Below are 25,281 nucleotides of genomic sequence, written 5' to 3' on the forward strand. Positions count from 1 at the left end.
AAAATTGATTTTACTGAAATCTTACTCAATTTTCTTAGTAATAAAGGCCTCCAAGGATTTAAACTGCTGTAAGCAAGAGCAATGCTTGGCCCTGTTCTCTAAGTAGGTGTGGCTTAGCTCCATTACAACTCCAACTCAAATAATAACATCCTTTAAAAATGGAGTGCCCTGCCTAACATTTTAGTGAGCAATTTTTTGTTTTCTCCTGTAAAAGCTGGGAGGTCATAAGCTTAAACTCCTAAAGTCTCCAAGAAATCTATTTACCTCCTTTGCAAAAAGGCTAACATGAAATCAGACAACATATGTGGAAGGCATATAAATATATTTGCTTATCTGACAAACCCAGCACAGATTGCTTAATAAAAAAAACCCCAAAAAACCAAAAAACAACAACAACAACAAAAAACTTTCCAAAATCAGCATGGCTTGGTTATTTAATTCTAGACAAAACATTTGAGACTGTATAAAATAACAGAAAATGCTGTCTTTATTATTCTAGAGCTCACAAGAATCTTTTGAAGTATTCTTAAGGAAAACTAAAGAGCAGGAGGCCTAGCATGAATATGTCTGAAATTGATATAAAAGTAAATTCCTTAGAAGTAGGTGATAACTTGGATTTTAATTTTAAAAATAAATTAGAAACCTAAAAAACCCCCAGAAACAAAAATTTAAAAAACCCACCCAAACAAGCAAACAAACACTCCCAACCAACCCAACAATCAGGACCCATCATATAAAAGATCTGACCCTTTTTTCTGCCTTCTCTGGGTCACAGAGCTCAGGCTTTTGCACTTTGTTGGAGGTGTTTGCAAGGTTCTCCATCCTTAAACAGAGATGGAGGTTCTGTTCCTCCTTCCACTTCCTGTGATTTATATCTCAGGGGTTCTTCTGGAAATGCTGCAGTTTTTGTTCTCTCCTGGGCAACAGCAATAATACACTCGGCTGCCATCTTAAAGCAAAGTATTATTTAAAACAAAGTCCCACTAAAGGGAGCACATCCATAAACCCAGCAGAGCACACTGGGTTTGCACAGCTTGGCTTTCAGCAAAACCTTCCCCTCCTCACTTCTGACAAGTCCCTGAGTTTCTTTCCACAGATCCACTGCAAAGTATCTCCTTTTTTTTTTTTTTCATTTCATGTAAAGGCCTAATTTTATGTCACTTTTGATGAGTGTCCTCTTTTCTCAAGAAATGCACTTTGATTCCAGTGGGTTTTGGATTTTTAGTTTTGCAGCTTGGCATTGCCACTAGTGTAAGTTCATTTTAGGAACTGAATGGGGACTATTTTCTGCTAATTGTCTCCAGCTTTTTCAATAGTTTGGGGACTTTTTTTGGTTTTATTTTATTATGGTTCTTTTTTTTTCTATGCATTTTCTACAGCTGCCTTTTGAGCTAGAACCTTGCATTCATTTAGGAAAATCCTGAAACTCTGTGTAATAAATTTCCCCTCCATACTGTACAAATTAGTTGTTACTTCTTTCTTTTAATCCTTCTGCTACTTCCCAATTCCAAAGCTGATGCATCCCAAGGAAATGACTGACTGAGTACTCACTGGCTAATTTCTCTCATTAAAATCTCTAGAGAGATGACTCATTTCAATGCTGGTAAACCTTTTCCAGCAACTTTATAGTTTGGTAACACAAACGACAGAGGCTTTCTTCATTTCTGGTATAAAAAAAGTAACTCACACATTCTTCCAGGTTTTGATGATAGCTCAAAGAAATGAGGGAATTTCCTTAAGCAAATGTTAAAGCCAACATTTCAGTCATGAACTGTCTGTCTCATGAAAAATAACCCTGGTGATGTCTTAAAGATTGAAAATTTTGTTCAGATAAACCAAATCTGATACTGGGGTGGGAAAAGCTTTTTTTCATGCTCAGGAGGACAAGACATCTTTGTATTACATTCTACTGACATAGACAGCACATCTCCAGCTCAGAACAAGAAATGTTTGCATTTCCAACCCTCTTTGGCGAGTTAGAAAAGTTAAGGAGCTCCATCCTTCACTACAGAGCTGCAGCTGGCTGCAGGACTAGGAAGGAAAGTCTAAAATATCATAAAATATCTCATTTAATGGATAAAGGCTGTTTGACCCCAGGTTAACAGACTGTCCTGCTATGGTCAATTGGGTTGGGAGAATACTAATGAGCTATAATTATTTATTGCATGTGTTGTCTAATAATTAGAAAGAATAATATTTAGATAATGTTAGTTAGCCTTCTGCAGAAACTGCAATTCTTCATTGCCCAAGTGGCTGAGGAGATTAATAAAAAAAGCTACCTCGTGCTTTCTGGCAAAGTAATTAACTCATTACAATCAAGAAGAAAACACTGGAAGACTTGAGAGCTTCTCAGCACGCACAGGGTGAGCTGGGGTGATGGGTCAGGAGGATGGGGACGTTTCACAGAAGCTGAGCTCATCCAGCAGCACAGGTGTGACTGCTGAGAACGTGTTCTGCACCCAGCTGGCTGCAGCTGGGGGAAAAGGATGCTTTGGGGGGCTCTAATTAGGGGCCACTTTGGCTTTTCTGGTGTATTTTTGCTGTATTGCGGTTGGAGGCTGAGAAATGTTGGTACGAGGTGGGGCCACGTGAGGAACTTCTGAAGCACCTGTGTTCCCTGACAAGTTCTGAGCCCATATAGCTAACAGCTAATTATTATATAGCTAATAGCTAATTGTATAGCTATTATATAGCTAATTATAGCTAATTATTGCATATGATGCTGTCTTCAGTTCCCAAGCTCTCCCCAAAGTCCTGGAGGAAGCAGCTTTTGAAGCAAACAGGAAATCTTTGTCTCCATGTAGGCACCAGAACTGGGAACAAGTCTTTGGAACTTTCTGAAATCTGATTTTCCTCTTGGGTGGTAGCATTTAGTTGGGAATTAGTAACCATATGTACAGTGTGCAATCAAATACCCACCTTGCCATAATGAGCAATAATTGAATGTAATATGTGCATTATTAGTATGAAATTATTTCATGCTTTGATGCTGAATGTGAAGTTAAGGGTTCTAAGACAATTCCATTTTATGGCCTTTTCCCAATCTTATTTTATCCCCTGGTGCTTCCTTGGATGTGGACAGAAGTCATGGTACCAGTTCCATAGGATAGAAGAGGAGAAAGAAGAGAAAACTTTGACTACCAGGGAGGAGGTGAGGTGATTTGAGAAAAAACCAGCAAATTACCTGAAAATACAGAAGTACCTCAATCATTTGCAGAATCTCAGGTATTCTTTACTGAGGGGAAAAAAACCCCCAAAATAAAATAAACAGTTAAATGCAAAAAAGTTCCCTGTGGGAATGAACCTGTTAAGGAGTTCTCACATGTTGTGAACACAGACTTTTCAGCGTGTTTGCATTCTGCTGTTTAAAATTGCAGTTGGCCATGAGTGTTTCTCTCTGTTTTTTAGCTGGCAAAAATAGACACCCATTTTGCTGTCAGTGTGCAAGCCTGGCTCTGCAAAGACAAGGGAATTCTTCCAATCCAGCTCAGCCAGATTACAGAATTTTGCCCATGTGCTCTCCAAGTGCATTCCCCAGACTGGATGTTGATCCCTAGTATTAGAAGTACTGTCATATTTATTTTAAAATGTGTCTGCCTATTTTTTGTCCAACCCTGCATTGCACTTTCTTCTGGAGAAAAAAAAAAAAAAAAAAAAAGTCAGTGAGTTGAAATACATGAGAATAAATAATTTCATTTCTTGGTTGTCTTTTTTTTTTTTGATCTCACAAAAAATTTCTGAACATTCTTTGTGACCTGCAAGAAGAAAACCAAACTGATCAAACTTATCATTATGCACCTTATTGGAGGTCTGCCAGTGTCTCCATAATACAGTCTGGTTTTACAGGATTCATGGATTTCTACTGTAAATGCCCCATCCTAAAGCTAAAATTTGGCAAGCTCTTTCAAGGTAGCAATACTCACTCCTGCACATAAATGTTGCTTTTCTCTAAAAACTGGCATTAACGCTGGTGAAGCTTTTCTTTTATGGCTTCTATAGATTTTTGTTTACAGAAAGGTAAATTCAGTGCTTGGACTGTCACCTTTTTATTGCATATTTAACAAACGATTCAGACTTTATGGGGAAAACTTGCAGCTCAAATGCATTTGCATTTTGCTTTTCTACCCTTTTCCATCTCCATGCATTTTTTCATTACGGGATTGGTGTGCAGTTGTTTCATAATTACAAGTTCAGCTTTGTTGCTGCTCAAAGCTGAGTTTTTTTATGCTGTCTAGTTAATCCATTTGTCTGGATTTTCACATAATTATTATGTAAGTATTGATTTGAAATGGCTATAGCTTAGCTTTACATGACTTATTTAAAGTAACTTTTCACACTTCATTATCATTTGTTTTTATTGCATCCTGCCTTTTACTCTTCCACATCCTGCATTTCCTCATCTGCTTGCATTTTCAGGGCGACACAGTGCATTAGGAGACCTTTGAGTTATGCTGTAAAACCTCTCCCAAAGAATATTTAAACCAAGGAAATCTACTTGGTGGCTCATGGGAGGGTTTTTCCCCCTTGGTCACCATCTCCCCAAGAGTGGCTCATGTCAGATTTAGGATGAACCCAAGCAGCAATGCTTCCATCTATAATATTTTTTTACCTGAACACTAAATAGTTAATGTTAAAACAGATGCATATACATACATAAATACATATATATATATTACACACACACACATATTATATATACATATATTTATATATATATACTGAGGTGGTTATTTGGAAGGCTGACTGATTACTGGGAAAAGCTGTCCCTGTTATGATTTATGTGGAAAAGTTCTGTCACTGCAGGCCTGTGTGAAGGGAGGTGTATCCACATGACAAACAAGAACCTGCATAAATAAATCCCAGAAATTGAGGGGGAAATGTTCTCACGCCTCCCAACAATCCCAGGGAGGCACAGGCGAGGCATCACTTGGGGACCATTGTTCTGCCTCCTCCCTGAATAAATGGGGGATTGTCCAGCCACCTTTCTTTACGAGTAGTGAACCTGTCATTAATTCTTTTTGTTTGTTTTTAAGGAAAATACTTTAAATCTCTAAGATTAGAAGTTTTGTGTCATTCCATTAATTAAACGGTGCCACTCAAGAGCCATAAACATTAAAAAGCTTCTTGGAAGCAGGCTCAGTCCATTGGATAAATTGATTGATTACTTCTGTGGCTATTCCTAATAATCTGTAGCATTTTTTCATTAGGCAGAAAGTTGTTTTCCTATTTAGTATGCAAACGTGGGATCCGGAGCATTCTGCCCATGTGTTATGATTTCTTTTTTCCATTACACAATCACAGAATGTGTCACCTCCCTGTTTACAAAAGAAAAATGTAAGAGATAAAATTTGTGTTTAGTAAGGATTTTGATCTCCAATATATTAAAGAAATTAAAGCCCAGGCTCGGCAGAAAATCATAAATCATAGTTATGTGTTTCTCCAGAAGGATTTTATGGATGCTAGGGCAAAGATATTACCATGTGCACTCTGGTTATGTAGAAATGCCACTAGAGGCTATTTTCTTTCTTCAAAGGTGCCCTTTAAGCTCACAGAAAATTACTCTTAATAGAGTAAACATGCAATTTGCACAAAACTAACAGAACGTGCGTCACAGAGAAAAAAGCCTAGTGAGAAATTTGTAATGAATTTAATCTTTCTTTCCTGCTGAGAATTTTCCCAGGTTTGTGGGGGTTTTTTAGTGAAGTTTTTAAAAATCGCATTCTTTTTTTCAAAATTTTCCAAGTATTTCTGCTATTCATATTTTCACTTGGGAGGTTTTCTTGCTGGAAAATTTGATACTAAAATTTATATTATATGGATTGTGTTGATAATTATACTTTTCTTCCTATATGAAATGAGTTCAGTGATGCTGATATATTCACAAATTTGGAAAGTGATTGCTATGAGTAGCCTCAAAAACTCCCTTATTTGGAAATATTTTTTTTCCACCAACTGAAAACAGAAGTTTATTGGGTTTTGGGTTGATTGTCATCTTCATTTTTCCCCACTCCTTACCCCCCAGATTTGTGCTTTCTTTACCCTTTTTCTTTCAACTTTTTCTCGCGCCTTAAAAAAAAAGAAAATTACCTGAAATTGTGAAAGAAAGATGCAGCTTCAGAGAGATGAGACCTAGTAGTCCTGAGAACTTAGTAGGGTTTTAAGGATGTATCTCTGTTGTATGACAGAACTCAATGAAAACAGCTGCGTATTCTAAAAAAGTTAAGGAAAATGCTGGCAAAAAGCAAAAAAAACCCTTCAAACTAAAGCAAAATAGTTTTTAATATTAGGGAAAGTTATATTTTGAGGAATGTGAACTTCTGGCCTTTTTGCTGCGGAAAAGCATCTTTGACCAAGGAATGGGAAGGTGTGGTGAAATGAGACTTGGGAAGGATAAAGGAGGACAGGAGATGTTTTTCTCTGGACCATACATGGTGAACTGCATGACCAGACCACCCTGCTCCTCCTTCTGCCCTTGCAGGTTTCCTGTTCAAGAGCTCTGGGCATTTTTTCCATCTTTTGGAAGTTTGACCACAGAGGAAATGGAGTAGATGGTAAATATGAGTGAAAGGAAGGGTTGGAGACCTGAAACAAATGGTATTAAATGTGATGATTCTTTAATTTGGTTGATTGAATAATCAAGCCTGGAAACAGGAAAGGAGATTAATATCATGTTAATTTGCAGTGCTCATTAACCAGGAACCCATCTGAGATGACTTCTCACAGCCTGGTCTCCGCTTTGCTTCGGTTTCCACGCATTTCCAACCCCTTCAGTGCAGCACAGAGTTAAACCAGATGTTTGCGGGGTGCCAATACCGTGCAGGAGAGACCTTGGCACGGGTCCTGCCTTGCAACCTCCTCTTCTGCTGCAGGGAAGCTGCATCGCTGCTGAAGCAAGCTGGTGATTCTGTGTTGTTTGGTGAACCTGGAGCTCAGGTGCTGCAGGCAGCAATTCCCAGCTGTCCTGCTGGCCCTGGTGACCCTGAGGACACACAGAGCAATGAAGAAGGAGGTTGTTCAGATGTTTACCACACTGGTTTGAGAAACACTGGGTATTGGCTTCTCTGCTATCAAAGGTTTTTGATGTTAATTCTGAGATGTAGTTCCACATCTGTTGCAAGAGGCTCCTCTCCTCCCATCCTGCTGCAGACAGCACATGCATTCAGAGCTAGCCTCTGTACTACGAGGATGCATAGCTTTGGTTTGGACTGAAATATTTATTTGACCTCAGTATTATTCAGATATTTCCCCATTTTCCACAGAACCGTGCTGGGCGGCTCTGGAGACCTGAGACGAGTCACTTGGGAAGGAAGTTGTCCATATTCTGAAAAAAAAAAAAAAAAAACGATCTGCAGAAGGGGAAGCTTGGGAAGCGCTGCTCTGCAGTGATTCCCCCTGAGAGCAGCGGAATAGCAGCTCTGTTTCTCTGCTCTGCGCTCTGACAGGTACTCTGGGGCCTCTGACGGGCTGCAAGGGCTGGAGGAAAGGTGCGAGCATGAAGAAAAAAACACCCATTTTACACGGCAACTTCTAGGGTAGAGCCTACACACTCCTACAGAGAGCAGCCCTCGGGCGGAGCCCCCTGCTAGTGATTTTAGTGATGGCAAAGCCAGCCTGCTCTTGGGGCCGGAGTTGTGGCCCCGAGTGGGGCAGGCTGTCCCCGCGGGCAGCCAAGCGCCGAACGATGCAACTGGCGCTCGCCTCTCCGGCAAGCCGGCCACGGCTGCAGCCTGAAACTCCCGGGGTTTTACCGCTGCTGTGCCGCTGCATTCCTCCCGGGAGAGCCCGCTAATTGGACACGACCGGCTCGTAGAGCTGGCTGCGACACCCACCCGGGGCTCCCGTGACTCGTGTCAGCCAGCCGAGCTCCGTGTGGCGGGGCACCTCCCGGGGCTGGGCCGGGCTCGGGGGCACCTCCCGGGGCTGGGGGCAGGCTCGGGGTTATCTCCCGAGACTTGCGGCGGACTCCAGGGCATCTCCGCGGGCTGGGGGCGGCCTCGGGGTTATCTCCCGGGGCTGGGGGCACGCTTGGGGTTATCTCCGGGGGCTAGCGGGGCATCTCCGCGGTCTGTGGGCAGGCTCCGCCGCCCGGGCGGGGCGGGGCGGTGGGCGGGGCGCGGAGCGCGGAGCGGGCGCGGAGCGGTGGCATGCGGCGCGGAGACATGCGGCTGTGCCTGCGCTCTGCCCCGCCGACATGGACCGCCGCCGCCGCCTGCCGCCACCGCCGCCGCCGCTGCTGCTGCTGCTGCTGCTGCTGCTCCGCGCCGCGCTCGGCGCTGCCGGCCGTCTGAGCGCCCGCGCCGGCAACGAAGGTGAGCCGCGGCACGGCCGGGTGACCCGTTTATTCCTCGTTTTTCCTTTCCGCTATTCCCCGCTTTCTCTATTTTTCTTCCTTTTTAATTTATTTTTTTTTCCCCTCCCCGTTATTCCTCCCCCGCCCCGCTGCTCCCCGTTAAGGCGGTCCCGTGCGGCGGCGGCTCCTCGCCCCGGGAGCGCGGGGGCTCGCCCTGGCAGCGCGCGGTCGTGCGCGGGATGGAGGGATGGATGGATGGACGGACGGACGGACGGATGGATGGATGGATGGATGGATGGACGGATGGATGGATGGATGCGCGGGCAGCCGCAGCCCCGGGGCGCGGAAGGGGCAGTGGCCGCGGAGCCGCAGCCCCAGCCCCGGCAGGTGCCCGGGACGAGCCGCCCCAGCCCCCGATGCCTCCATCGCTCTCAGCCCGCTGATAACTCCGAGCCCCTTCTCGTCTGCTCCGGTTGCGCTAGTGGTCCTGCCTCTCAAAACTTTTAATTAATCCCCAAAAGAAGCTTGTTGCCCCTGTAAAACCTCCTCCTGGTTCCCTAGCGGGTTTCTGTCAGATCGTGTTGTTTGTGTCGGTTGTGTGTCAATGTGTATCAAAGTTTGTCTGTGTTTGTGTAAAAAAATAATTTCCTGGGGGGAAAAAAAAAAAAAAAGAGTGAGTGGTTTGTTTTCTTTTGCTGTGTTAATTTCTAAGATGAAATTTGCTGAAAACCCATGCTAGGTTTCGGGGAAAAAAATAAACACTGACAGCCAGACACTATGAAAAAAAAAACCGCCTAAAAGACCCCTGTCCTTTCCCTATTAAAAAAAAAAAAAAGAAAAAAAAGGACAAAAAAAAAGAAGAAATGGAGCTTCTGCTTGCTTGCGGTGAAGGCACTCGGCATGACCAGGATGCCCAGTGTAATCATCTTTTGGGATAAAATCTAGAGGGCAAAGGCTGTGAAGAACTTCTAGCACCCAACAACCGTGTAAAACTCGCACCTGCTTGAGTTGGATGGTTGTGTAGAGAAGCTCTGAAACCCGCCAGAGCAATTATTTATTTCTCCCTTACAAATAATGCTGATGGATTTACTGATATTCTGGGTGTTTGTGGGATAAGGCAGTGAGATAACAACTTTGCATGATTGCTGGAAGGAAAAAGAAATATAGTAAAAAATAACTAAGGCAAGATGCAAACTTCACAAGTCCTGGGTAATCTTTAAGCGGTTGGTTTCATTGCTAGGAAATAATTACAGTACCATTATACAAGAGGAGCAGTATGTCATCTATTTGTATGTTTTATGCAAATTTGTTTTGTACGCAGTGCTTTATAGATTTTTTTTTTAAATGAGAGTGCTTTCAACAGTCACTTTTAAACCTCCAGTTAGAAGCTATTTTGTAAATGTTGTCATCTCTCAAAAATCATTTTCAGGAGTGAAAGGAAGAGTGTGGGTAGGGGTTACTGTTGTCTTATAACCATTCCTCTCGGGGAAGGGTTGTGGTTCTGTCAGTCAGTGGAGCAGCTCTGCCTCCATGGCAGTGGAGACACATTCTGCACGCTGAGAGTGACTGTGCCAGAAAGAGATTGGAGCGTTCCAGTTTGCAAAAAAAAAAAAAAAACCAAAAAAAAAAAAACCAAAAAACCCCCACTTTTTGTGTCTTTGTTTCGAGTCACTGGCGCTGAGAATTGAGAAAGGAGGGAAAATATGGGTATCATACGGAATGCATGTTAAGTACACTTGTCCAAGTCAGCTTTCAGCAAATGCTGCCTCCCTTCTCTCCTCTCAGCTTCAAGAGCTCCTACAAGATGAGCAATATTTGCAAAATTGGTAGTGAAAACAGCAATAAAAATGCAGTAACAGGAGAGTAACCTGCTTTTGAGTGGCTTTTTTTTTTTTTAAGTATATGTTTTGCTCTGCTTTAAAAAATAGGAATACTGTCAGTTTTCTTTTAAAAAAAGAGATCAACTTTTAAGGGCTTTTTTTTTTTTTTTTTTTTTTTAATCCCCATTTAGGAAAGCTCAGTAATCCTTTTATTTATTTACACTGTATGGATTGATCGTGTGAGTTTAGAAATATTAATTCTTATAATTTGCTGACCCACTAATTTGATGAACAAGTGTTAGGGTGCAGCTTTAAATCATGTCAGAGGATGATGTTTTTCTCTATTAAATCATCTTTTTCTAACCACTTCATTTACATTTCTGGTGTTGTTTGCATAAATTTCCTCCCCAAACTAGAGATAGATGTTTCTATATTTCTCTGGAGTATTTAGAAAAGTTTCCTTTTTCTGCCGCTGAGAATAAAAAAATATATATTTTGGACAGCATTTGTTGATGTAGGCATGTAGATAAAAATGTCTACCTTTTTCCTTACATTTTATATTAAAACTACTTTTGAAACTCTCCCCATAAATTGTTTTAACAGCGGATGGAACTAATTTTTGGTGTGTTTGTGCAGCTTAGTCTAACTTCTTGGGGATGTAAATGTTACGTGTCTACTGCAACAAAAGTGTGGCAGAGAAATAGCTCCTGAATTTATTTGACTTGAAATAATTTTATTTTTTTTTTAATCAAACTTCACTTAACATTTGTAATTAATATTAAAACTGATGACTGTTGGTGGTAATACTGCAGGGGAAGTGAACGGGATGAAGGGAGAAAAGGATGAGAGAGGGGCTGAAGACAAACTGCTGTCTTACTACACTTTGTGGTGCTCAATTTTTTGTCTTTTTTCTTGGAGAGCTTGAGATTTTCTTAATTTGCTTCAGCCCAGAGAAATTTTATGTAGATTTTCTGGATAAAAAGTAAAACTTTCCCCCGAGTTTGTTTTCAAACTCTCTGCCCTGCTCATGAGAAGTTTTCCCTACTCAATCACAGGAGCTCCAGAAGGATGTCTGAAGCTCAGGTTTGTCTGTGTTTGCTGGGAAAAGGTGTGTGCTCTTTTCTGCGGGATGTTAAATCTTCAGGAAGATTTAACATCCAACTTTTCCAGTTTGGAGTTTGCAGGCTGAGCCCCGTAGGTGCACAGAAACCACAGGTTCTCCTGTTCCACTCTGCTGGGTATTCTCTGCTTGCTGAGGGCTGAGTTTCTTTTTTCTTTAGAAGGATGCAATTCTTTTTCTGAATAACTCCTGTGGTATCAAGAAATCGAGTGAGCCCTGTCGTTCTTTAATTTAATAATTTCTCCTCAGTCTCTTCTGTAACTATATTGCCTGCCTGAGGGTACCAGCCACCTTAATTTCACTGTTTTATAACCCACAACAGTTAACACTTGACCTAGGTCATTAACAGGATTATCAGCAAATTTGTTTAAGCTTTTACTGACAACCTGAATTGCTTCAATAATATTTTGACTGTGCAGTCAGGAAACTTCTTGTAACCTCTCAATCTAGCATAAAATTAATTTCTTGTGAGCACAGCTACCAAAAGATCAATACAAGAAATCTGCTTACAGTGCTTGGCTTCAAACAGTGCCTGTTTTGGGTTTACAGTAAGAAGGTTCCAATCAGCCTCTCTTTTCAGTCTGGTTTTGGAGCTGCAGTTTCATCTTTTGAGCATTGATTACCATCTCAGAACTTTGCAGAACCGCACAATTAAATGCACCATTTTTATCTGAGCTGGTCTCTGCCAACACTTAAAATTGCTAAAGACAATTTACTGTGCCTTTCTAGTAGTGACAGCTCTTGGTGTGGTTTTGAAAAATGCGCCGCTTGCACATGGAACAAAATCCTTGTCTAAGTCTTGCATGTGATTTTGGGAAAGGCTGACAATACTGGGAACTTCTCAATAGAATCAGAAGGGGGAAATGCTTTTTCCAAATCTTACTTTGCTCTATGTCATGCAGCATTAGGTCAGGGCAAGTCTTCATTTCTTGTGACGCTATTCCTGCTGCTGCCCCTGGCTCGCAATTGAGTGTGGATCTGCAGAAGAAGTTAAAAGCAGGTTTAGACATCTGAATGTGATACCTTTTAAAATTGAGTTTAAGAAAGCTCAGAGTCATGGGGGGTGGTTAGAGGACTGTTTTTCATACAGCTGTGTCGTATTCAAAGCTTCTGTGCTTAATCCTAAGCTGTATGATTAGACAAATAATAAACATGTTTTAAAATTCACACCACGGTGTGATGGTTTTAAAGCTAGAAGAAGTTGGGTAAATGCATCATTTTCTGACATAATTTTTGATAGTAGACTGTAACATGTGCAATAACTTATTTTCTCTACTGTTTGTCACTGGGCATTTTTTTTACTTCTATTTCAGCATAGTGTATTAAAATGAAAAAAAAAAAATCTCTCCATTGGCTATAGTAAACTTAAAGCAGGTGTTTGAAACAAAGAGATGTGCAAATTGGACACAGCAATTAATTCTTATTGCAGTTAATTTGGACACAGCATACTTGCTGCCCAGCAAAGCACTCAGGGCAGAGAAATGGGTCAGAACTCTTCTGTACCCTCAGCTTCAGCAAAAAGGCACCACCAGATGGGCAAGCATGAAACAGATAATAGGCACACCAAGTTTAACAGTTGTTTACACAAAAGCTTTGCAAATCAGGAGTGTGTTCTGACTGAACTTAAATTTTTCATTCCCAGCTGGGAGGATGTACAAATTAGTTTTAATTTTTTTTTTTTTTTTTTTTAAATTATTCTCTGCTGGAGTTAGGTAAATTGCTATTAGTATACTTACTTTTTGATTCTGTTGGAGAACTTGGGAGTTTTCCTCTAGGAAAGTGTCTATAATTGCTCTTGTTCTTGTAATCCCCACTTGATGAAAGTTTAGAAATACAGATGCAGGTGTTCATTTTCTCGTTTTCAGAGCTCTGGATTTTATCACCAGTGAGGGTCACTGCAGAGCTGTTACCAAATACCACAGTCCTGTTTGTGGAGTTTTATACAGAGCCTGAGTTAGTGCCATAAGATACCTGTAACTCGCGTAGCTTTGTAGCTGCTCTTTGATTTTTCCGGGAAAAAAAATAAAAATAAATAAGTAACTGCTGCAGTAATCGTGCCTTTACTTACGGTGAAGTTCAAAGCTCTGCTCGGTGGAGCTGGTTTTGAAACCCAGAAGGTAATTTTGATACACTAAGGTGCAAAACTGGATGTTTGCAGAATTGTTAGATAAATCTCCAGAGGTGGGGCAGATGGCTTTCCCTAACCCCCTGCCTTTCTAAAGCATGATTCCAGCATTCAAAGAGTGCTTTTTTTGGAATGGAACATTTCTTTTTTTTTTACATTGTTAGATTTGTTGAAGCATTGCTGAAAATGTATTTGCGAGGAGGAAAAGACTTGTCATAAGAAATGATAGAGTGAAATAGAAGGCTTGTTAGTTTACAAAATCATGTGGCTACTGTGAAATGATTGTATTTCCTAAAAATTCACCACAGTGGGCTAACTCTTATTTCTGTAAACACTTTAGAACAGTACTTTTTTTTTTTTTAAAGAAAAGCATATTTAAACTTGTTCTAAACAAGAACTAAAAGTTGTAAACAAAAATAGTTTCGTTCAGAATATTAGATATGATCTCCCAGGAGTGTAATTTTGGAAACAGAGTGTGCTAGCAATTTGTGGGCTCAGGATTGTGTTCCTCAGCAGAAATCTTGTGTTTTTAACTTTCCTAGGCGCTTGCTCAATCCAAGCACAAGTTCTCACTTTGCAGCATGAAACAGACGCAAGATTAAAATTCACTCCCTTAAACTGAAAGTTCCTTTCAAATTTCTGCAGTGAATGAATGAAAGAAATAAAGATGTAGAAATAAAGATAATCCTGCCTGAAAGAAACCTTGGGACGGTGACAGAAAAGTTCCAGTCTGCCAGAGTGACGAGGAACCAGCACGTAAAGCCTTAAATTGCAGAGATGTTATTAAATCAGACACATTGTAAGCAGAAACGTTTGCACCACTCTCCTTTTTCTTTTCTTTTTTTTTTGTTTTTTGTTCGTTTAACTACCGTGTCCTGCTGTTTCAGGCAAAATATGGAGGAAAATCCCATTAATCTACTGGAAAAATATTGATGAAAGAAGAATAGCAGAGCAAGCGAACAGTGGTTGAAACTTGCTAGCAATTAAGAGAACAATAGGTTGAATGTTAAGGTTCAGTCAGGGCAGTTTAGTGTAATATGGTGTGGGAATGGGGCTCTTTTTTTTATTTCCAGCTGGTTTCTCATAATGTTTTTATATCTATTTTTGGATAGAAGGATTTGCATGGCTTTTTTTTTTAAAAAAACAATAATTAAACCTGCTAAAGCATAGTAGCTGCTTCACATAAGAGGACAGCAATTAAAATCTGAAACTTTTAAGTTGGTGCCTAGGAATGGAGAGGTTTGTAGAAAAGTAAGAGTGACAAGTTAGTCTTTAAATAAATTACAATTAAAGCACAAAAGTATATTTTGGTCCACGGTGGGTTTCCCACAAACTTTGTATAGAAACGAATAAAACCAAGTGATTTGGGATTGCTTAATTTAGTTGCTGAGAAGTTAGAAGGCAGCTAGATGGGGTTTGTTCTTGATTTATTTATTTTTTTTAAGAGGCAAGGGTTTTTGAGAGATCCATTTTAGGGGGGGAGAGAAGGATTTAAGGAAGAGAAAAAGTAGGCAGAGATGAAGAAAATCGGATCTGAATATTAAAAAAAAAAATGCAAACTTCCTCTGATTACTGACAAAGTTAGGGACCCAGAATTCAGTCCTGACAGGGATCTGAACAGTGAGCAAAGCACAAATTAAGAAATTCCTTGCCTCCCTGAAAGTCTGAGCTCTGTTTACATTAGTAAGCTTCGTGTCTCTGATTTACCAGTGGTGAATTTCAGCAGAGGCTGCAGTTAGGAAAGGGTAGAGGCATTTTCACCATTCTAGTTAATCTTGCTCTGACAGTGCTTTCTTTAAAAAAAGAAAAAGAAAAAAAAAAAAAGAAAAGCAAGGCAAGTTATGTGTGCCCAGCCTTAATGTTCATGGAGAAAACTGGCTTGAGGCCTTTAGGTTCTGAGATGGTGAGGGCTTTACCCTGCAAAAAACTTTTCTCCCGTGATTTACCCCAGAGAACAAATGTCCTGGCAATGCCTGAGTGCTCAGCGTTCCTGCAGTGCGTGGTTCCAGCTGTGGGGAATGTTCTGTGCTCACCCAAAGTCCCCAGAGAAAACCCAGCTGTAGGGAAAACTCATCAGGTTCTTTTTTTCTCAGCTCACCTGCCCACCCTTCCTCTCATGCCTGTGCCATTTTTTTTTTTTTTGTCCCTTCCCTTCCTGAAATCAACATTCAGCCAGAAAGAGTAGAAGGCATAAAATTTTTTTTCCCCTAATTTTGAGGGTTGTGTGCTCAGTCCTCTTTTTACTAAAAACTTTTTACCAGAGGATGGGATGGTTTGACCCTGTAGATGCCCAGGAGAAAAGACAGAAAAGAAGAATGAAATGTTTTATGGCATTGCTTTTCCTGAAAGATGGGCTAGAGCTAGACAAAGGGTGTTCAAGGAATTAAAACAGAAGTTTTCCATGCAAACCAGGGAAAGAAACACTGGAGAAGAGGCGTGAGGAACATGCTTAGTTTATGGAATGAAATGGAAACTTGATCCCTTTGTGGTAAGGTGGTGGAAGCAGAAGAATAAGCAGAAGACAGGGGTCTGAAAATGTCTTGTGGGTAGATGGGAATAGAGCAGTCATTTACCTTTCTTATAAATATTTGTGTTTCTCCCATATGGAAATAGTGAAAAAAGATGTTAGTGGGGTTTTGGTTGCAAAGGCAGCAAATGAAGTCGGGGCAATTCCATTTTTCATACGGATAGTTCAGCACACATGTTCTACATTAATTACCTCCATAAATTCTGTTAACCTGGCAAACAATGAAAATATCATGTTGGTGACATCACTGTATTGGAGAATAAAAATGGCTTCAGCATCTTGATTTTCTCAGCATGACATTTGAGGAGATTTCTTATGCTATTGGCGTTTTACTCCTGCAATTTACATCGTGGTGTTGAGTCATTTGCTCTGTGGGTTTATTTTATCTGTGGGGCAGCCATGTGAGGACCCAAGCATTCCATGCAAGCTGGGGGTCTTTATTCATGGATCTAGAGAAGAAAAGCTTGACAAAATTATCAGGGCACACTTGAGTGTGTGGCTTTCCAAATGTAGCGCTTCAGGATTCTCAGAATTGTTTTACAATTCTTGACTTCTGTGCTTTAAACCTAGAAAAACAAAACTCAACCAAGCCCACCCCAACTCTATTTATTTTTGTTTTTCCGTGCCCCATGCAAGGAGTTCCTTAAAAGCCAAATTTTTTTTTTCTGAGTTGTGGCATGCTGCCAGTTGATTCACTAGGGGGATATCACAGCCTTTTTAACAAATGAATAGGCATTTCCTGGACTTATGCTCTGGTCCCTGTCTCAAAACTTTCGGTCCTCCAGAGGGGTATTGACCGCTTGCTGTGGATTTTGTTGATTTCTGGACCTTGAATATGTTTGAACTGTGGAGAAATTTGTGGGAACCTTGGAACTTTTAGCCCAAGAGTCTTTTCTGTGACACTTTCTGGTGTCTAGAATTCTAGAAACTGAGCATGTCATAGTAGGTTTGGACTTCTCAGCTTACCTTAAATGAACTTGGACACTGACTCAACATTTATTTTCCCCTTTAAGCTGCTAAAAGTCTCCCCAAGGGGGATCTTTGTCACGCTCCAAATCTACCAGACCTTCAGAGAGCTCAATTCTGTTAAACCAGTGAACACTTTGTTTTTTTTCAGGGCAGTGTAGAAGTAAAAAGAGTTAGATGTGCAGTGTGGTTAAACCTTTCTGAGAAGTGCTTTAGGACTTATTGAAATGATTTGAGTAGTGTTTGCTCTTGAGTTTTGGCTAGACATAACATGTGGTGCCATTTTATGTGCCTCAGGGTTTGGGCACCCGGTGGGACTCACAAATATGACACATCCTACAAGAGACCCACTTCTATTCTGGGCTGATAAAAGGCAGGGATTGGCAGGATTTAGGTAACTCAATCTCATCCATAGTTTCTGGGTTTCTTTTTTTCCTCTGAGAGGGGGAAAATAACTTGGGTTTTAAAGGGAATTTAAACTCCCTTTCAACACAGTAGCCCCCATTTTGCATTTGCATATTTAACGTGGTGCCTCAGTGGTATCAGATTTAATGCCAGAATGGTGGAATGGAACAAGATCTCTAGGATTTGTATCTGGATGCGAGTTCAGCTAAACTCTAATTCAGGTATCCTGAAGCTTTCTGCCTCTTGCTTTTTGTAGGAGGCACTGGAACAGGACCAATTGGAGCTGCTTAAAAAAAGATGCAAAGAAGCCAAGGCGACAGTAATTTGGAACCCATTAGGTTAATCCATTTTTAATTTTTATATCCTTGTCTTAATGAAAAGAACTGGCACATATCAACTTACAGGAAATAGCCTAATAAAACTGAAACCTTATTAGGCCCCTTTGATAAACAGTGCATTCCAGCCCACCACCAGTCATATGTTTTTGCATACTTGGAAATTGAGCTTTGTGCCACTTTAACAATATCAAGAGAACGCTCGTGTTTCAAAGTAATAAAAAAGAAATAAAAATCTCTTTTGCCTGTGTTCATCACTGGGAATGGGTGGATGGGTTGTCCCTTTTCCACAGGCAGGCTCCACACTTGGCACAATGAGGAAGACCACTGGAGAGCTTCCACTTAGCATGGGGTGCAGGTGATGTTTTTATTTTTAGGCATTCCTGCACTGCTGATTGGTGTCCTGCATTCCCTCCTTCATGGCAGCTTTTTGAGAGAAACCTGCAGTGAGGGGTTGCTGCTTTGGCTGCTTCTTCTTCTTCTTTTTCAGGTGTAGGACAAGCTGAGGTATCTAAATCTGGCCTCAGACTCTCTTGGGGAATGTGTTTGATAAGAAAAGTAAGGAAAATTAAATTCTTCCTTTTCAAAAACTGCTGGAAGATGCCATAAAATTAGAATTTGCCAAATCATCCGAATTGATGGTGGAAGCTTTTATGATCTGCAGAAGCAATAATCTCTAGGGTAGTTTGACATATTTTGCTAATTTTTGGTCTTTTCATCTGATATTTGTAACAAAATCTCTTAATTTGGAAAGTTTTTACTGAACATTTAAATGAAAGTAGCAGGTGCTCGGTCTTTCCAGTTTTTTCTGAATATCCCTGTGTTCAGTATTGCAGCAACTGTTTTTTTTAAACTCATTTTGGTTTTTGTTTGCTTGTTCATCCCTTGCCCCCACCCCGGCGGTGTCCTTCAGTCAGCAGTTTGACCGCAGATTGAACATGACAGTTGCCAAATTGGGAACGTTCTGCACAAAATCACATTTGTGTTGTGCTGTGTTTGTGTGTGTCACAGCTCAGGCAGGGAGGGCTGGGAGTGCCTCTCTCAGGACTGCAGCCTGGCTTTTTGGGCTCAGCAGAAATCCCAGCTTTGGGAAAGAGTTTTTTTAGAAAATGGGCCGAACTGTTGGCATGTGGGTATGGTGAGTGCTGCAGAGTTTTGCTGGCTGTTTTTATTTTGTTTTCTGCTGACCAGTGCTAACATCTTCTCTAAAATATTTGAGGGGAAATGCAGGACCATAAAATCACAGGAGGCTTGATTTTATTATTAAGCAAGCAGCAAATCAGACTACTTAAAACCAAGCTTCACTGCTGGACGTGTTTTTTTTTAATTTGTTGTCCCTTCCCAAAGGTTTCTTGGTCTGCCTTAGTTGGTTTTATGGCAACATCAGTGTGATAGCTGATCCTAGCTGGAAATTAAAATTGCATCAAGGTGCGACTTTGGCCTGAGTTCTGCCTGCCTGTCTATACATGCTGGTTCTAGCCCCAGAATAATCCAAGACACAAAGGTGATGTGCTGCCACTGCTGGGGCAGTGGAGAGTTGGGAAGGCTCAGATCTGTGTTCACAGGTGGATGAAAATACAGGTGCAAACCCCCTTTGCTGGGAAGGGTTCACCATTCCAAAAATGTACATCAGGCTTTGCGCTGACTCCGCTCTGTCCCACCCCAAAACTAAGTTCTGGCTGACTTTCTGCCACAGAGTATTTTCTTTTCTGCTTGGGATTACATGGCGCATTTCAATTAGACATTCACAATTTTTTAGGGTTTTTTTTTGTTGTTGTTGTTGCATAGCAAATTTAATTTTACCCATTTGTTGGCTTTTTTTTAATAACTAGCCAGGGTATTTCTAAACCCAAAGTTTGTTACCAAACAAGAGAACACAACATAGTGGTGTGAGGTCTTTTAATGCACTTAAAAAAAAATATTAATGGAAAATGTTAATTAGCTGAAGAAAAAATATCTTATGTATTTTTTGACACTGGCTATTGCTCTGTATTTTCTGTGTGAAGAAGAAAATTTGGAAATGCTTTCCACTGGTCACGTTGTTTGTAGGTGGTTCTCTAAACATTGCAAGTTGCAGGGTAGTGTCCCCTAGAAGGCTTTCCTCATTTTTTCAGCAGTGAGGGGAATCTCAAGAGTGATTCTACCTGGCACAAGATTTGTTTGTTTATTTTCATTCTTGAGGGAGGTATTTCTACTGTGTTCAGTTCAGTTATTACTCCACGTGTTTCTGGAAATGCTGCGGCTTTCAGACCGTGTTCAGGAATCAGTTTAGTTTTAGGGTTCTTTTCTTTCCCTGACATCCCTCCTGATGAAACATTCTGTTAGTGAGCCCTGGACCATCACTCCCAAATCTGGAAGCAGTTTCTGGTAGCACGAGTGTCATATTCCACCCAAGCCTCCGTTCATCTGCCGCTGATGCCGTGAGAGGGAAGGCGAGGGAGCTTTGTGATTCACATCCACATCCCTGCTCCACTTCTGGAGGGAGATTCGATCCACCCCCTGGAAATCCACCTGGAGGGAGCTGATAGTGCTTTTTCCTGTGGCTGTGCATGGGAAAGGGCAAGAGAATCAGGCAGGAGAGAGTCTCTAGAAAGAGAAAATGTTCTTAATTGGCATTTTTGGGGTGTGCTGCCTTGGCAGAAATACTGCACTGTAGTGTGGTGAGCAGGGTTGTTGTACAGGAGGGCAAATCACTGATTTTCAGAGTCAAAACTCATGGCTGCTCATCTTAATACCACTAAGTTCTCCCTCAGAATTACCACTAGCTTTAAATAAAGGTAATTACATGATGGGAACCAATGCAGGACACCGAGTTAGTTAGACAGCACTTTATTTATTTACTTAAAGTTGCTTTATGAGAGCTCCTCTGTGTCTCCTCAGCACAACCAGGAAACTTTTCCAAGGCATTCTGTTGGGAAGAATTGTCACTAGCAATGAAACTGTTCAGCTTTTTTAAAGAGTTACCCCTGGTAACTAGCTGGTCAGCCTCAGGGATTTTTGTAGGAACCAGCTGGGTGATGGTCACACAGTTCTGCAGGAGGACTTGGTGCAAGGAGAGCAAAAGAGTTGTGTGAGAAACTCATAAACTTCTTTCATCTAGTAAATACGTGGCTGTGGGCATTTGTAGGGTATTTAAGTATTGGCTTTCATTTAACTTTAATGGTATGTGGGAAAACAAATGAGGATCACACTGAAAAATGCCTGCCAGTGAGGATCTGACCGAGTACATCTTCATGAGACACTTCACAAAATGGACCTGACCAAGTCTTGTATTTTGTTACACTAAGGGATCTATCAGGATTAAAAGAAGCTGTAATGAGTTAATGTAGGAATCAAGTGCTTCTGTGAAGTTTTCCATTTTTACTTTTTACCTAACCGTCCAAATCCATGAAGAAAAATAAATAAGACAATGAATTTCTAACCCATTCTTTATGTATTTCTTATGTCTTAGTGTAAAGAAATGCTATTTTTTCCTCCAGTTTCCAGATTAATATGTAGTGTTAGGACATACAATGATAAAATGAACCATTGCTTCTCCCAGTCATTTTTGTCTAGAGACCAGGATTGCATCTTCTAAGTTCTGCATTATTGTTTCCTCTCTGTTGAGGTGTGGAACTCTCTGGAAGTCACAGGGAAAGTGAGTGTCCTAGAGGCTTTTATCAGGAAGAAGGTGTTTCTTTTCGGTTTACTAATTGCAAGGAAATTTTTTGCATTTTAGATACTATTAAAGAACAGCACAACACACATCTGAACCAGAAACCTCCTGTAACCCAGTGTGAAAACCTCCCTCATAAGGACTTCTAAAATGTAGTGAAGCAGGTTTGAGAATGGAACAGTAGTGGTTCCAGTCTGAAGGAGATGAGGGAAGTGGAATGAAGGAGAGAACTGAAAAATTATTCTTAAATTCGTATATTTGATCTGGATGATGTCAAGTTGCCCCCATGCGTGTTGTGGGGGGCACTGAACATTGATTTGCCACCCATGTCCTGTTGTGATTCTTGTGAGGACAAATTGGACCTGCAGGGCAGACCTAGAGAGGAGAAACTTCCACCATATTATTATATTATTGATTATATATAAAATATATCACTTCAGTTTGCTCTTGGGTGATTTGCCTCAGCCACTTCTTGCCAAGAGATTTTCCTCAGGAGTCACACTTCCTTCAGCGCCGTGCAGTGCAGGTGCATGGCAAACAGATCTGTCTCATCCCGGGAGATCCAGAGTCCGTGGGAATTTCTGCTGACAAAAAAATGAGAAGTGCACTTTTCCTTTTGAATTTTTGTTGCTGTTTCCTTTTTATGGATGCAAACCTTGCCTGCTTAGGGCCCTGTGCACTCAGTAAAGGGCCGACTGATTTTTCTTTGTCTGTGTGATTGAGGACTTGATCCAGAGCTAAGAAATATGTAGCACTGGATTATGTTCTTTCTGCAATATTAGTAAAGATATTTTGTTCGTTGATGTAGATAAAACAGTGCTATTATTTTCTTTTAAAGAGAAGTATAACTGCAAGGGGAAACATTTTTCTCACATAGATGGCAGAGCAGCTCAGTCCTGGCAGTACAGCAGTGCACATATATCCATACAAAATACAAATATGTGTGCACACATATGTAGAAAATATGTTTATTTATGGTTCTTTATAGCACAGTCTTATTTCTAATACTGTGCACCTGTGTCTCCTTCTGCACATCCTGATTAACAGTAAAAATAATGCCTGCAGAGCTCTCTCTTTTTTTAAGTGGTGTCCAAAATGAAACAGCAATTAAAAGGAGAATGATGTAATAATACAAATAGCTTAACTCAGCTGATTCATAGACATTCTCCCTATTTTTTTTTTTTTGTTTCCTGTTCTTCTGGTTACTTGGAGCACCAATGCTCAGGCCAGATGGTTCTGGGGACAGTGACAACCCCTCAGGTTAACAAATAGAATGAGAAGCTGCTACAGTGGCCACCTCTAATAAATCTGTCATTGTCAGGTGTTAAAATGTCCTAGTACATGCTGAGATTTATTTCATGTCTCATTATCATTATTTCCATACTGAAGGGGAAAAAAATATGTAAAGGGGGTGTGGGGGGTGGTGAACACACCCGACAAAAGTAAGCTCAGATTGCAGATAATAAATATTACAGTGTTTCTGTGAAGTATTATTGCTTCATTAGTTAATATTTATATAGAGACTGTTTTTTAATACTGTATTTTATATAAATTCACTTGTTCTGCTTCATGATGATAGAGAAGCGGTTACTTCGGCAAGTGTGTGATTGAGCACTTGGAGGTTGTATGGCCAAGATGAGGAAAATAATTAATTTTTGTGCTTGTAGGAAACAAATAAATGCTAAAAGAAGAATATCCTTTAATTTTGATGTACGTATTTATTTGAAATACACGTTGTGTTTAAAAATAGGTATAAATTTACTGATATTTGATTGACTGAAAAATGCCTGTCAAACTGTTTACAAATAAAATCTTCCTTTTCACACTGAAAATTATTGCATGGTTAAAAAAAAAAAAACAACAAAAATACCAGCAAGATTAGCAATCAGTTGATAGCCCTCTTTAAAAGCAGGTTTGTCTGAACTTGTAAAATTGTAAATAATTACTTTTGTATCTAATGTGTTACACATGACATTTACAAAACACTACTGCAAGACAATTTGAGAACAAATTAGATCAGAAGCAAGAAAGAACTGCAGGAAGGACTTTAATCAGCTTTCATTATTTATTCCTGTATTCTGAGAAGATTATAGATGCCAAATGGATGCCTTTAATCAAGAAATGATTTAAATATTCAGATCTCACCATTTCAGTTAGATGCAGTGACCCAAATTTCAGGCATCCGAGGGGAAAACGCTGTGGTTTTGTGTAGCTGACAGAAGAGTTCTGTTCCCACCCCCTGCTGCAATTAATTTAGCCATGATCCATTGTTTGTTTTTTGTCACTTTTCTGGTTTTCAGAAGTTGCCCTGTCTGCTGTTCATAGTGTTTTGAACTAAAGGAGATGACCCTTTTCATTTGTCTGTCTTTTTCTTCTGTGCAGCTTCACCACCAGGCCACCTGAACAAATCAACTGCTGCCAGGGTCCTCAAATAAACACAGCTCTGGGTGTGGGTGACTGAGGCAAAGGAAACTCACTCCTCTTCCTTGTGTCTTCTTTTGTAGTTAATCTGCTGGATTCCAAAACAATTCAAGGGGAGCTGGGCTGGATCTCCTACCCGTCACATGGGGTGAGTTCGCTGGAGTGTGAAATGGGAGAGTGCTGCTGCAGACCAGTGTGCTGTTTAACCATTGTTTCCTCCTCAGAGGACACCATGCAGTAAGGCTGGGGCTTTGGAGATGCAAAAATAATCTGCTCTGAAGTTGCAAAATATGGCTTTCGTAGCTGTGGGGCCTTCTCTTTAGAGCACCCATCCCCGTGCAGGTAAACCCCTGGAAAGGCTCGTTCCTTGGGGAGAAACGTGAAAGCAAGAGATGCACTGAACAAGCAGCAAAAAGTTCTCCTTAGGCACTGCTCCTTCTCTGTCATAAAGTGTGTTTCTAAAAGAGATTATGGTTCTGCTTCATGGTGTTATTTGCTAATTTGCTCAGATGGAAGTGGTGGGAGGTGAAAGCTGTGCGGACATAAGTGGCTGATGTAAGTACTTGTTTGTAACTTTTGTGCTGAATTGTTGCTAAACTGTTCAAGTTATGAGTTAGAGTATCACTACAGAAATGTCTGAATAATGTTCTGGAGGTGGTTGGTGGTTGTTCTGTTAACCTTGTATCCAGATCTAATTAACCTAGGTATTGTACTGGCAGATTTAGAAGCGCAGTCTTAAAGCACCTGTGCTTTCCAATTTGCTAACTCCATCATTTCTACATAGTTTTTTGCCAGCAGACTATTTTTAAAAATTTCTTACATGATAACATCATACTGGTGACTAAATGGTGCATATCTGTCTAGTGATGCTGATATGTGTTCACTCCCCACCTCCATGTGGAATGTGTGTTTGTGTGTAGGAACATCCCACCTCTCTCTTTCTGCATTACATTGTGTAGATATGCAGGATGACTCTTGCATTCCTGCATTCTTTTTCCCCCAAACACAAAAAAAAACCCCACTGAGCAGTTGAACCCCCATGTCCAGAGCTACCCTTACTCTCAGAGAAGGCTGAGCCATCAAGTCATGGCTGAAAGAAAGCACCTGTGAGACTTTCTTTTGCTGTTTTTTTTTTTTTTTTTTTTTTTTTTTAAATTTTGGAAAACCGGGTGTTTACCTTTTTTCCATTCCTGCATTCTTTTTCCCCCAAACACAAAAAAAAACCCCACTGAGCAGTTGAACCCCCATGTCCAGAGCTACCCTTACTCTCAGAGAAGGCTGAGCCATCAAGTCATGGCTGAAAGAAAGCACCTGTGAGACTTTTTTTTTTTTTTTTTTTTTTTTTTTTTTTTTTTTTTAAACTTTGGACAAGCTGTTGATTCACCTTTATCACTTTTACAGAATCAATGTTAACTGGTTTTGAGTGTCTCATGGGATTCCTTTGCTAATGTTTAAGTTGTTCCTTTTGATATTAGGCATTATGCAGGTATTTAGCAGTATTTAATGATGAAGGTTTGGTTCATTTTTTGAGTTTATGCATGGATCTCTCTCTGTGTCTCTGGATAAAATTGTTCCATTCTCATGGGAAAGAAGTGGGAAGAGGGTTCAGGTTTCCTC

At 40.6% G+C, this 25,281-nt stretch overlaps 1 protein-coding gene across 2 annotated transcripts in view; it reads left to right on the forward strand.

Annotated features, from left to right (window-relative positions):
• The first annotated feature begins 8,125 nt into the window (after nt 1-8,125).
• The window catches only part of EPHA3 (EPH receptor A3), a 179,365-nt gene continuing 162,209 nt past the window's right edge, over nt 8,126-25,281 (forward strand). For both annotated transcript variants that reach the window (XM_041420914.1, XM_041420915.1), the window contains exons 1-2: nt 8,126-8,309; nt 23,748-23,812. In XM_041420914.1, coding sequence (XP_041276848.1) covers nt 8,192-8,309; nt 23,748-23,812 — 183 coding nt within the window. In that variant the 5' untranslated portion in view covers nt 8,126-8,191. The remainder of the gene's footprint in view (nt 8,310-23,747; nt 23,813-25,281) is intronic.

This window comes from Onychostruthus taczanowskii, unplaced genomic scaffold (genome assembly GCF_017590055.1).
Source record: "Onychostruthus taczanowskii isolate IOZ18803 unplaced genomic scaffold, ASM1759005v1 scaffold67, whole genome shotgun sequence".
Lineage (NCBI taxonomy): Eukaryota > Metazoa > Chordata > Aves > Passeriformes > Passeridae > Onychostruthus > Onychostruthus taczanowskii.